The sequence below is a fragment of the Canariomyces notabilis genome, assembly GCF_033297395.1.
Source record: "Canariomyces notabilis strain CBS 508.74 unplaced genomic scaffold N656scaffold_10, whole genome shotgun sequence".
Taxonomy (NCBI): domain Eukaryota; kingdom Fungi; phylum Ascomycota; class Sordariomycetes; order Sordariales; family Chaetomiaceae; genus Canariomyces; species Canariomyces notabilis.
Genome location: NW_027041832.1, coordinates 648,356 through 660,266, shown reverse-complemented (window position 1 = coordinate 660,266; position 11,911 = coordinate 648,356). Strand labels below are relative to the sequence as shown.

Sequence of the window (11,911 nt, the reverse complement as noted above, 5' to 3'; positions counted from 1 at the left end):
TACGGCACGGTGCTTCACAGTGCAGGGAGAAGAGTTGCGTTATTTGGCACATGGGATATGGTTTTCGATGGCTAGGGATTCGTTCTTGCGGTTTCCTTGTTGCTTGGCTTCCGCGTTCTAGACTTGGGTCCCGTGTTATGCATGGGAAGGGAGTTCAAGGTTCCCTGAGAGCAAAACCAATGAGCAGCTACATTATCAGCCCAGTGGGTTCTGGCATGTGCACCTGGTCTCGTTCTGCAAATCACCCACTCGTTGCTGTGCACTGGTTTGATTCGGTATGTCTTGGCAACAACACGCTGTCGGTGTCTAGACAAGTCGAGAGGCTTTGGGAGTCCACGGCGGTCCAACCCAGGAACCGGCTGTGTGCATTCAGTATAGATGTATGGACGCGGAGGTTCCTTATTCTGCCGTGGGCTAGGCGCCCGTTTCACTCACTCTCCCGGATATTGCTGCTGCCCCTCTCCACTCCGGCACTTACACGGCGCCTGGGTAATACCCGGGGCAAGTTTCTGGTCTAGGTAAGACCTGTTATTTGAATCCCCCCCGGCACTGGTTGCTTTTATCAAGACATATCGTATGCGTACTACTTGGCCTCCTAGCTTTCCACTAGATCTGCTCACAAGCAATCCTTAGCAAGCCTGCAACAACCCAGCTCAACTGACAAGAATAACAATGGTGCTGTCAATCAGACTCCGAGCTTGGGCGGCTCTGGTGGTGGCGGCTACGCAAACGGCCACGGTTCTGGGTCATCCCTTTATTAACACTAGTCCCCGGGCAGCGGCCGACTGCAGCAAGGAAGTGCTGCAAGCCGCAGCCGATGCCTACGTGGCGGCGCAGACGGCGGGGAACGTGACGCTGCTCGAGGGCGTGGTTGCTACCGCAGGGTGGGAGTATGAGCAGAACAACAAGAAGATGGAGGCCAAGGCGGGCGTGTTGGGCAAGGCGCTCAAGCCGGACCACCGGCGCACCAACTTTGACCTGGTGGCGTGTGCGACCTACACGGAGCTCATCAGCGCCTCGGACCCGGCCAACCCGTACGTCATGGGCGTCCAGTTACGGCATCGGGTGGAGGACGGCAAGGTGGTGTTGATCGACGTGATTGCGTCGACGACGGACTCGTGGCTGTTTAATGCGACGAAGACGCTGGAGTATGTCCGCCAGGAGAAGTGGGATGTTATCCCTGAGGAGAAGAGGGATAAGAGGGAGGTTATCAAGGCCGCGGGGGATGCGTATATGGATATGTGGTGAGTGTCTATCAACTAGATCTTTCCTCGAGTAAGTGCTGACATGGCTGGTCCAGGAATGACTCGACGGCGGCCGATAAGGTTCCCTGGGGAACGCCATGCACCCGTCTGGAGGGATCGGCGTACACCGGCCGGGGACAGCCGGACGACTCGTGCAAGGCCGGCATTCCGTCAAACCATAACCAGGCGCCGAACACGCGCCGACGTTACGTTATTGACGAGGCAATGGGGTCGATCACCATTTTCTGTGTTTGGGAGCACATGATGATGGCGGCCGACAGCCACGAGTTCCGCTTGGAGAATGGCAAGCTGCGCTATGTGCACACCATGACCGAGTGCGGCGGCCGGCAGTGCAGGCTGTAGCGATAGTTTGGCTATGGCACTATAAGTCTGAAAAGTGATGTTGGAGAAATGTCAGGAGCACCACTTGGTAGCATAGGTAGTAATCACGGGAGCTGTCAGAGGGGATCTAGTAGCTCAACTCGACTCTTTTGACCACACAGCCTCGTCATACTCGTCCATCCACTGCGTATATTCCGGGCCCGAGGTTGCCCATCCCTTGATTCCGCCAACCAGGACCAGACTTTGCATATCGTGGTCGCCCTGGTCGGAGAGAAGATCGGCAAACCACCCAGCAGCGCGAGTTCCTCGTCCGCGTGAGGAACCTGCCGTTCACTGTCAGCTTACCTTTTACTTGAGTTTCCTATGTGTATAGCTAAGGTGCTATACTGCCAACTAGGCCATGATCATCATGGATGCACATACCGCAATACCAGATGACTTTCCGCAGGCCTGCTGCTTTCAAAACGGAATACAGCGTTGGAAGAGTAGGGTACAGGCTCTGGGCAGGCAGATTGATGGATCCGCGAATAGTGCCACCCTGAGACACATGTTAGAAGTTGAGTGACAATTGAATAAATCACTGCAACCGTGATATCCGCTTACCTCATGATCGTTGCGACGAAGATCAACGAGAACAAAGTCCCGTGGTCCACTGGCCTTTCCGTCGGTTACAACTAGCTTGCTCTTGAGCAGGTCAAGCACCTCTTCGCGTGTTATGCCGTCTGGTTGGGAGTTCCTGGGGGCTGGGTACGCGGCATGCCACGGCGGTGACGATGTCGATGCCGCCGTCGCTGTGGCTTCGCTGGGCTGGGGTGCAGACATGGTGAAGGAAAGGTTGATAACCCTTGAGAACTTGAAAAACTCGACTCTGAAATGCGATGTGTTACTTATGTATCACTTGGTAACTAGTAGGTACCCAACCCTACTCCATCCCCAAGGAGAGAATCTCAGGTAGGTACCTGGGTACTTATGGCATCGTTACTGGAAGGTGCAGACCCCCTGCATTGAGCGAGTTATGTCACTGCCCTGGTGTGATTGGTCACTGAGTTCAGCATGGTTCCGCCACACAGTTGAACCCATCCAAGATCTGGGGCATCCCAATTCAGCTGAGGCTTGCAAGAAACCTGTGCTTGTACTGTATGTATGTACATGCGATTCACGAAAAGTATGTTCACGTAATCGCTGCCGTTCTCTCATAATTGCCGTGGAAAGCACTACCGGCACGCTGGACCCAATGAGAGAGCACCCTCGCTCCCACAGTCTCGTAACCTCTTTTTGCTCATAACCGTGCGAAGTGATTTCGAGGCCAAAGGGCACCAGCCCCCGTGTAGCGAAAAATGGTTGAGAAGGCGAGTAGGACACACCGTTAATAGCGCTTTTCCTAATCAATTAGCAGGAATGTTAAGTAGTACTAACATCATGATGACATTTACACAGGCACACCAAGATTCCTCTGCCGCGGCAAGGATACGCAACAACCAGCGACGAAGCCGCGCTCGCCACCGCGAGTTCGTCGAGGAACTCAAGGCCAGGGTCCGCGACTATGAGCGTCAGGGCGTCCAGGCCACCCTCGAGATGCGCGAGGCCGCTCGCAAGGTCGCGCTGGAGAACTCGAGACTCAGAAGCCTGCTCATGTCACGCGGAATCACCAGCGACGAAATCAATCACTACCTGGCATCTTTCGACAGCCAACTCCAAGCATCAAGGATTCCCACCCCATCTGTGCCAACACCGCCGCCCCAGCCTCGACGCGCAGACAGAGACAGGGTGCCCCCGCCTGTACTTGTACCAGTCTCAGAACCGCCATGCCAAAACGTTCCCGAAAGGGTCCCCAGCTGCCCGCCCATGACCAGTAGCAGCATCACATGCCCTATAGCCTTCATGCCGAATCCAGCGGGTCATCAGCAGACAACAACACCAGTACTACTACCTGTAGATGATGATTCTACTAGTAGTAGCAGTGCTACCGGGTCAGAAATGCTACTCCCCGAAGGGGAGCGGACGGAAACATCTGTCAACAACAACATGAACCTGGACGCACCAATCTCGGCCCTGGATACGCTTGCTGTCGCAGCAGGGGCCGATTCGCTGCAGAGCTGCTGCGGGCCCATCACTCAGTGCTCACCGGCTGCCGCCGGGGATGGCATAGTATTACCACAGGCTCAGCTGTGCAGCAGACCAGCCGAGTCTGCACCGCCCGATCCCATCCCAAAGACGCCAACCCCGACAGCGTCGCATCTTGAGATGTCGTGCACTGCTGCCGCTCGTATTGTGGCCTCCATGTACAAGGATGGAAGTGAGGAGCTGGCGCGCGAAGCCCTGGGGTGCTCTGGGCCTGATGAGTGTCTGGTGAAGAATACGGTTTTGTTTCAGCTGCTGGATCGTTCATAGCACGGGGTTTGTTGAAACTATAAGATACCATCTAGGAAACAGGACCGGTGCTTACCTATGGACGGGGGATACGAACCCCAAATTCAGCAACGCGAGACAACTTAACTTTTAGAGGATGATACGGGGGGGGGAGGGTAAGATATGGCTCAAATAAATATAGCCAGTCGAGCTAGAAATAGACGTGAATCAAAGGAATTATTCCTCGGACCAGTATTCCAAATCACCACGGCGATTGTTTTGCTGATGTCTGACACGAGACAGATATGGAGACCGTTTGCAATCAAAAGCGGGTCGTCACTGAATTTGCATCTTAACGCCAATCACCGTCAAGAAGTGACATCCAGGGCGCTGGAGCTGAGCTTGCCTTAGTGCGGTTAAACTCTACTCTACTCCGTACACTCCGTACTATCACTCAACGGACCAGGGAAACGGGAACCTCTATAAGGAACCTTCGCTCTTGGGCTCTTGCCACTTTTCTTTCTACCGGCTGCCCATGGATATACGGCATTAATACTTAACTTTAAGCTGTCAGTTCATACACTCAAATGACATATAGTACCCCTGAGTAATATTGGCTTCCTCGATCCGCTGTCATAGAATATCTCTTCAAGTTACCCTTTCCCAGAAGCGCGCTCCAGAGCCTTGATGGTCCGTCCCTGATACACTCTTTACACCCTTCCATGCTCTCTCTCTCTTTTCGGCCGTTGAGGAGCACGCTTGTTCCAGCCGTCCAGCGCACATTAGCTCAGCAAGCCTCCCCGTCGGCACACATCCGGCCCATCATGGGCGATCTGAACAACACAGGGGCCGCAAGAGAGCGCATAGTTCCTACTGTCGACCCGTCATACAAGTTTCGCTCGTTTGCAATAAGCCTACGCGATGACGACCCCGTCGTGCGGGAAAAATATCGTCCATTCCTCATAAGCGACGCGGTGCATGAATCCGACTGGATTGCGAAGCTTGAACTTGCCACGGTGGCCGAAATGGTTGAAAGAGAGATTCTCTCCAAGGGAAAGGACAGGCTGCGCGTTCTCGTGCTGTATGGAAGTCTCCGGTCACGGTTCGTTGCCTCTTTTCTGCCCTATGGGGAATTCTTATGCGGTATCCTACTACTAGTATTACCAGTCCTGACAAAAAATTGAAACCATAACTATCCGATTGCAGATCATACTCGAAATTGCTAGCATATGAAGCCTCTCGCATCCTCTTCCGCCTTGGCTGTGACGTGCGAGTGTATGATCCTGCCGGCCTGCCGGTCAAGGACGATGTCCAGCACAATCACCCAAAGGTGCAAGAGCTCCGTGAGCTCAGCAAGTGGAGCGATGGCCACGTCTGGGTGACCCCGGAGCAACACGGCAACCTGGTATGACCCCTCTTCCCAAATTGTCCTTCAGACATGATGCAATATGGCAGCCTGTGCTAACCCATTCCCCCGTCTCCCCCGCGTCACAAGACGGCCGTCTTCAAGAACCAGATCGACTGGATCCCGCTCTCGACGGGGTCAGTCCGGCCTACGCAGGGCAGGACGCTGGCCATTGCCCAGGTCAACGGGGGATCGCAGTCCTTCAATGCTGTCAACTCGCTGCGCATACTGGGCCGATGGATGAGGATGTTTACCATACCCAACCAGAGCTCCGTCCCCATGGCCTGGACGCACTTTACCGATGCTGATGACCCGGCAGAAGGGGGGAGCCGTTTCAAGCCCAGTTCCAACAGAGACAGGCTGGTGGACTGCATGGAGGAGTTTGTCAAATATACCATCGTCATGCGGCCGCATTTCGACCTTTTCGGAGACCGGTTTAGCGAACGGAATGACGTGAAGGGAGCGAGCTAATTAGTGGCCTTTGATGGCGATACTGGCGATGCTTTAGAGTGCTTACTAGTAACTACCTGAAGTATCAAGCGGTGGAACACTTATCCTCAAAACTCCCCTTACCCTGTTTGAACGCTACCGTCTAGTAGTATATGTGTAGAGCTGTCTCCTAGTACCTGCCACGCCGTTCCTTTGCCGCCTATTAAAGGGATCAACGCTGCCACTGCTACTCAGCTGTGTTCTCGCTGTCTCCGTACCTGCCCGGATTGCCCTGGATGCTCAACCAATACAGTCACCTCGAACGGATCTGGGCACCAACCCCTCGATGCTGGAAAATATCGCCTTTGTTTGAATCCAGAAGTGACACGTTTCGAGTTTCCTCCCGCGGGCTAACAACTGGGTCTGGTTAATGTCGCGAGTCTCGGACAGGCATCGACCTCCTGAACTCCCTTCTGCTCTCACTGTATGTCCGGATCGGACCTGTCTTTCTCCGTGGTGATATCGGAGCCACTTGTGTATCAGGATCGATGGCTCCAGTGCCGGCCTCGGCGATGTTTTTCCCATCTGGAGCGTGCTTGCTGATATGATCCTCCGTGGCTTTCCCTCCTAGAAGATATACCTGAGGCGACCGGAGCCATCGCATACTCATGGTTGATCTGGCACCGGCTCCAAAGATCCCTAAGCCGCGTAGCAAGACTGTCAGCCTTGATGCGCTCGCTGGGACTAACTCGGAGCATGTGCAACTCTATTATATCCAAAAAGTCGTGGACGAATTGAGTGCTTTCCCCGTCCACACGGAGCCTCGAGATTGCCTACGTTTTGTTAGAGTCATCCTTGTCCCCTTCTGTAGGATATGGTGCATTAGTTCAGGTACTTACACGTTGCACTGCTGGCTTCACCTTGGCCACCGGTGGCTCGTCCTCCCAGTCAATTGAATAGTAGGCGTCAGTGTAAAGCCAGGGCAGATGCCTAGTTTTGGCGTATCTTTCATCAGAGGATTCCAAAACGGACTTCCAGCCTCCCAAATACCACGTGATGAACTCCAGATATACACATCCGAGAGACCAGATATCTGAGGCCCTACTAATAGTGCCATGGGTCATTTCAAATTCTGGCGGGTTATACGTGTCGGTGCCCGCCAGATTGTATCTCCGGTCGTTAGACATGGACCTGCTCATCTTGGTATGGAGTTTGCCTAGGCCGAAGTCGCCGAGGACGAGAGATCCATGGTCATCAGGATATCGTGGCCCTTTGAACCAGAGAATATTTTCCGGTTTGATATCCCCATGGCGCCCATATCTTCTTTCCGCGGTATCCTGCGATGACTCCTCTGCGTCCAGGGGTTCATCGCTCGAGTGAATCTTTGCCAACGCTTGAGCAATGCCGGCGCACTGCTCCGCAACCCAGAGAGTCATCTTGTAGTCCGCTTTGGGCGGCTGAGGGTGGAATTCCTTCCAGAATCCCAATAAATCTCCCTCTGCCCATGGGAAAATGAAATAGTACCTCTGTCAATACTGATATGACGCTAGCAAGGAAATGATATGCGAGTCAGCACCACGGAACTTTTTCAATAAATTGGCTTCCCTGTGAAATGTTTCTGCAGACGTGGAATGTAATGCTTTCATTGCAAAGCTGTTGTTCCCCGGCGTGTACTTTCCAGTTGTATCAGTAACGTCAAGCCTGCAACGGTCCGAGCAATATTCCACTTACCTTGGCGAAACGATGGTGGTCTGGGTGAATTTTGACTTTCCGCACGCTAGAGTATCCACCGAACACTTCCTCGTTACGAGAATACGAGTCCTCGGCAACGAAGGGAAGTATTGCATGGTCGCTTAGCTCGTACGGCGTCTGATGGTCGGCAAAGATCGGGGCCAATACGGCCCATTGTCGATCTGTGAAGTACTCTATTTCATAGTCATACCACTCTCGTACACAAGCCAAAGGGAGGCCTGGGTCGGTCCTGCGATATAGAAAAAGGTGTTCGTTCGACCACTCGCAGGATAGTGGCAAATCGATATCACAGACTTCCTCTTGGAGAAACTCTGTGATCGTTTGCGCTTTTTTCATGAGAACCAGCAGAGCAAATACCCTCTTGAAACTGCCGCAGACCCTTTCGACAATGGCATGAAGGTTGGAGTTTGGCGATGAGGCAACCTGATATGCAGAGTCTATTCGCTTCCAGTCTGCTGACTGAAGGAGCAGCCTTGCAACTGACTCTTTAGTGATGATGGTATTGAGTTCGCCGTCCGGGAGAAATCGCCCCCTTTCCCCTTGGACCATTGCTTTGCGCAACTGAGCGTCCATGCTTGGAGAATCATACCCGAACACTGGTGTATCATTTACTGATATACTGGGAATTTGCACCAGAGCGGCGGGCAACTGATCCCCTGTTTCGGCTGTGGCGCAATCCGGATCGCGTGGCTCCGTCTGTTCCCCGGATAGGGCATGTTTGGCGTTCTCGACAGCCTGTTTCGGCGTATCTTCTTTGCTGGGAGCATCCAGACAGACACCAGTCGCAATCTTGCGAGTTGACGATAATCCTCCGTCTTGTGGAACCTCCTCTTGCTGGGTCTCGTTGCTGGGCACAGGAGCCGGCTCAGTCGGTGGTGTGATGCCAACTTCGTTGACATCAAAAGAAACCTTGATTTGCTTCATTACCTGCATAAGCGGAGAAACATAGACAAACCCAAGCGGGCTGGTGCCAATTACGTGGCCGTAGACTTCTCTGGTCTCTTGGTCAACAACTGCCGAACCACATTCACCCTTGGCAAGACCTTGGTATGTGATGTCAGTAGAGATACAGCAGAGCAGTAGTGGATAAGTGAAGATGTGCTCACCAGAGCCAAACCCGGAGTCGAGTATCACTGTCCAGACTTCGCACAGGTCTTTGCCAGGCGCAGACCCGATCATCGTCGGGATTGACATGATTTGCCCGGATATCACCCCCCGCAATCCGGAGATGAGATACACAGGTGCCAAATGACACCGGGGCTCCCGTGCAACCTGTCTCAGCATGATGTGAGATCCATAAAGGCCTTTGGGAAAGATTATATTGCCAGAGCCTATCGGCTTCACAGGTTCCTGCTGTTTGACGAGTGCCCAGTCCAAGTAGGGAGCAGTAGGATCAAGGTCCACCGAGCCCTCAACTCTACAACCTATCCAATCTTGCGTCGTGTTATCTTCAAGTTCTGACGCCTGCGGGGAGTTGGGAACCTGGATGTCACCCTGAATGAATGGCTCCATATCAGGAGGCGGATCGTAATCGAGGTACTCTTCGCTGTCATCAAGATAGTATAAATTACCGAGCTCTTCCATATCCTCATCATTGAGCGTCGAGACATCCGAGTCGCTTGATCTTCCCAAGGATACTTCGGAGGCAGTATCTAAACATTCGTTCGACCGTGGCACGTTTGTCGTAAAGAGATGGTCGACGGTCAGGGCAAGCTCAACTCCGTCAGCGTATATACAGAGACCGAGCGTGGCCGTCCGGTCAAGGCTAGGTGAATAGAAGAGAGCGCCGCACAGAGTCAGGGGGGTGTTGGGACGGGCCTTCAAGAGTCCGGAAGCCGCAGCGCGGGTGATGGGGCCCCGTGGCGTTTGGTAGAACACGAGTCGAAGCGGTGGTACTCCCTCTTTACGGAAAAGGTGATAAGGTTTCGACTTTTTTCCAGAATAAAGTCTGTCCTGCAAGCGGCCCTTGAACAGTGCTCGGAGGGCATTGAAATCCCTGTCAAAGCAGGTGACAACGATGCTTGGCTCGGCCTCTTCTGGGGTTTTGCCGGTCATCAAAAGACTGTACGATATTACACACGCTCGATCTCGGACGCAGGGGTCTTCATCGACAGCCCTCTTCAACTCATTCGAGACAAATCTGAAGCGCTCGGCGTAGTCCGCTTGCTCCCAGTTTCCACTTTCTACCGGAGCGCGCAGGTAAATGCGCCTGTCCTTGCCGCGGGGAATAGGAATGCTGTCGGCATAGACCACTGAGTCTCGGGTTGGTTGCTTGGGAATCAGTAGGTTGGGTTCCTGTGCTGCCCCTTCTGGGCCTGTTGGTGCCGACATGGACGTTGGGGCCGGGTGAGTACTAGTAGATACTAGTACATCAGGATGTTGCCGTTGCTGCCACTGTTGAACCAGTGCTGAAAGGATGCCGCTACGCCGGTCAGGGCTCTGCCTCTGATTATTTTCATCCAGAGACGCCGCCAACACTGTTAAGTTTGCGGGCGGGATCGCATGGATGGGTCCATCTGGCGCCGGGTCAGGGGGCATCACGGACAGGATGGCAATCGACATCAAAAAGACTCTCTCGACGGGAGCGTCACGGTAGGAGTATTGATTGCTGCGTCTGCCAAAAACTAAAGACCCAGACAAATTTGTGCCTGTTTGTGACAAAATGGACGCGGGGTTTAGTTTATCACTTCTATGTGGCGGTTTGCGAGCATCACCTGCATGGGGCAATGCATTCCTGGCGCAAACCCGTACCGTCTAATTCGTCGGTGTGCGCCCCAGGTTCGGACCTCACTAATCGGGATACGTCACATACATACAGTGCCTACCTGTCATGCTGTCCTTCTAGGCACTTTCGGTGTTGAATGAATGTATTGGGTGTTACCCGACCGGTAACCGCAGACCAGAGTGTGTTTCAGCCCTGGCCGTTAGGAGGCCTCCACAACGTCAGAGCTGACAGGACAGGTCGGTACTCACTAAGAGACAAGACAGGGACAATAAGTTATTGCATGTGCCCCTTCTGAGTTCAGCTTCTCAGTCTGGGAACGGCACCTAGGGTTGGAAGCCATCTTCCTGCACACTTTACCGAGAAAGAATGGCAAATAACGCAGAATACCGAAACAGGATCTCGCAGGAGCTACTGTACAAGACTGGCGACTTTCGAGCGTACTTCAGGGTCTACGACGAGTTGTTCCAGTTCAGCATTGGAAGGCGTCTCGTCCAAATTGAGCACCCCCTGGAACCAAACCACAAGCCAATCGACCATGAGGCTATTCTGACCGGCACAAGAATTCTCAAAACCAATCCTGCGATTACACTGGATGGCGCTAGGAAGGAATTGCGGGCACAGCTCACAGGGCGCTACACAGAAGACGAGGTTACTTTTGCCATGAATCTCTCAGTTCAAGCCATGTTGATGATCGACTCCGCTGTGAACCACTACCGCAGTCCTGACTATAGCATTGGGAGATACAGCAATATCTCGTGGCGCGACAACGAGAGATTTGTTGACTATGTAATCCAGTGCTTCCCCCGGCTTTCGCCTGAATGACAAGACCATATTGACACGGTCCTCAGAGACAAGCGTGCTTTGAAAGCCTGGAAACTCAAGGAGAGGGCCGGCATCACATTCAAGGCCACAAACAATTTGGTTGATCACCTGCTCTTTGATCCGGCTACTCGTATCGTGTACCTGTTCCATCACTCAGCGTACATCAAAGCTCACCTGGACATGTGGCACCAGAAGGGTGCCACGGCTTGCAAGAATCTTGGACATGCGCAAACGCTAGAAAGGTCAGTTCGCTCGCAGCAGCAGCCTTACAGGGGGCTAACAGGCTTCCATAGCGGAACCTTGTGTCCTGAATTGCTGGTCGAAACCCTCCACTCCCTGCAGTCTGTCCTGTTCCGCTACGACGACAAGAGGTCCATGGATATTCTGAGACAGCTGGTCAAGAGAGATAGTTTTGACGAGACCTGTTCAGTCCACGAAGGGTACCGGATGTTCCAGGATTCCATCCAGGACATCAGATATCTCTATTGGGGAGAGAGGCTCGCGGTGCTCTATGATCTGACTCGCAACCGGCCCCCAAGAACCCGCTTTGAGAAGTGGATCAGGTGGCAGACCTCTGAGAGCAATGCTTTTATGGTCGCCATGCTTGCCCTCCTCATTTCCATTGTTGTAGGGGTTCTGTCGCTAGGATTGTCGGCATTCCAGGCATGGATAGCTTGGCAGGCATGGAAGTACCCTCCCAAAGATCCAGCAGCTCCTGAAGCAACGTTGACTGGCCCTATATGACGAAGGTTTGGTGGAGGCTTGGTTGGGCCAATGTAGAACTGACCCCAATCCTCGAAGGCAAGTGATTCTTGCAGTAGGAGCCGCTACTAATAAAAAAAA

At 53.3% G+C, this 11,911-nt stretch overlaps 6 protein-coding genes across 6 annotated transcripts; 4 read left to right on the top strand and 2 right to left on the bottom strand.

Annotated features, from left to right (window-relative positions):
* Positions 1-79: 79 nt before the first annotated feature.
* On the top strand, positions 80-1,916 carry N656DRAFT_80750 (uncharacterized protein). Its single transcript, XM_064818349.1, has 3 exons — positions 80-518; positions 690-1,244; positions 1,301-1,916. The coding sequence occupies exons 1-3, from the start codon at positions 379-381 to the stop codon at positions 1,605-1,607; spliced, it is 1,002 nt and encodes a 333-aa protein (XP_064670468.1). The 5' UTR covers positions 80-378; the 3' UTR covers positions 1,608-1,916.
* On the bottom strand, positions 1,734-2,351 carry N656DRAFT_680323 (Rhodanese-like protein; the record flags this gene model as incomplete). The annotated part of the gene is made up of 3 exons (XM_064810547.1): positions 1,734-1,909; positions 2,010-2,124; positions 2,190-2,351. Coding segments are annotated over 3 exons (453 nt in total), but the record flags the coding sequence as incomplete, so codon positions are not given.
* A 361-nt stretch (positions 2,352-2,712) lies between these two features.
* N656DRAFT_779114 (uncharacterized protein) lies at positions 2,713-4,183 on the top strand. The gene is made up of 2 exons (XM_064815133.1): positions 2,713-2,935; positions 3,024-4,183. Exons 1-2 carry the CDS (start codon positions 2,924-2,926, stop codon positions 3,975-3,977), a joined length of 966 nt encoding a protein of 321 aa, XP_064670466.1. The 5' UTR covers positions 2,713-2,923; the 3' UTR covers positions 3,978-4,183.
* A 390-nt stretch (positions 4,184-4,573) lies between these two features.
* Positions 4,574-5,940, top strand: N656DRAFT_80602 (arsenate resistance ArsH). The gene is made up of 3 exons (XM_064818339.1): positions 4,574-5,037; positions 5,142-5,340; positions 5,431-5,940. The coding sequence occupies exons 1-3, from the start codon at positions 4,658-4,660 to the stop codon at positions 5,809-5,811; spliced, it is 960 nt and encodes a 319-aa protein (XP_064670465.1). The 5' UTR covers positions 4,574-4,657; the 3' UTR covers positions 5,812-5,940.
* Positions 5,941-6,248: 308 nt separating this feature from the next.
* Positions 6,249-9,852, bottom strand: N656DRAFT_798076 (kinase-like protein; the record flags this gene model as incomplete). Its single annotated transcript, XM_064817715.1, has 6 exons — positions 6,249-6,300; positions 6,436-6,602; positions 6,669-7,267; positions 7,346-7,442; positions 7,501-8,564; positions 8,628-9,852. 6 exons carry the CDS (start codon positions 9,850-9,852, stop codon positions 6,249-6,251), a joined length of 3,204 nt encoding a protein of 1,067 aa, XP_064670464.1.
* Positions 9,853-10,612: 760 nt separating this feature from the next.
* On the top strand, positions 10,613-11,911 carry N656DRAFT_845067 (uncharacterized protein; the record flags this gene model as incomplete). Its single annotated transcript, XM_064819178.1, has 3 exons — positions 10,613-11,040; positions 11,095-11,310; positions 11,362-11,911. The coding sequence occupies 3 exons, from the start codon at positions 10,613-10,615 to the stop codon at positions 11,810-11,812; spliced, it is 1,095 nt and encodes a 364-aa protein (XP_064670463.1). The 3' UTR covers positions 11,813-11,911.

Coding starts and splice junctions, on each gene's coding strand:
- N656DRAFT_80750 (XM_064818349.1), top strand. CDS start 379: ATGTATGGACGCGGAGGTTCCTTATTCTGCCGTGGGCTAGGCGCCCGT. Junction 519..689: donor GGGGCAAGTTTCTGGTCTAG/GTAAGACCTGTT, acceptor GCTGTCAATCAG/ACTCCGAGCTTGGGCGGCTC. Junction 1,245..1,300: donor GATGCGTATATGGATATGTG/GTGAGTGTCTAT, acceptor TGGCTGGTCCAG/GAATGACTCGACGGCGGCCG.
- N656DRAFT_80602 (XM_064818339.1), top strand. CDS start 4,658: ATGCTCTCTCTCTCTTTTCGGCCGTTGAGGAGCACGCTTGTTCCAGCC. Junction 5,038..5,141: donor TATGGAAGTCTCCGGTCACG/GTTCGTTGCCTC, acceptor ATCCGATTGCAG/ATCATACTCGAAATTGCTAG. Junction 5,341..5,430: donor CGGAGCAACACGGCAACCTG/GTATGACCCCTC, acceptor CCGCGTCACAAG/ACGGCCGTCTTCAAGAACCA.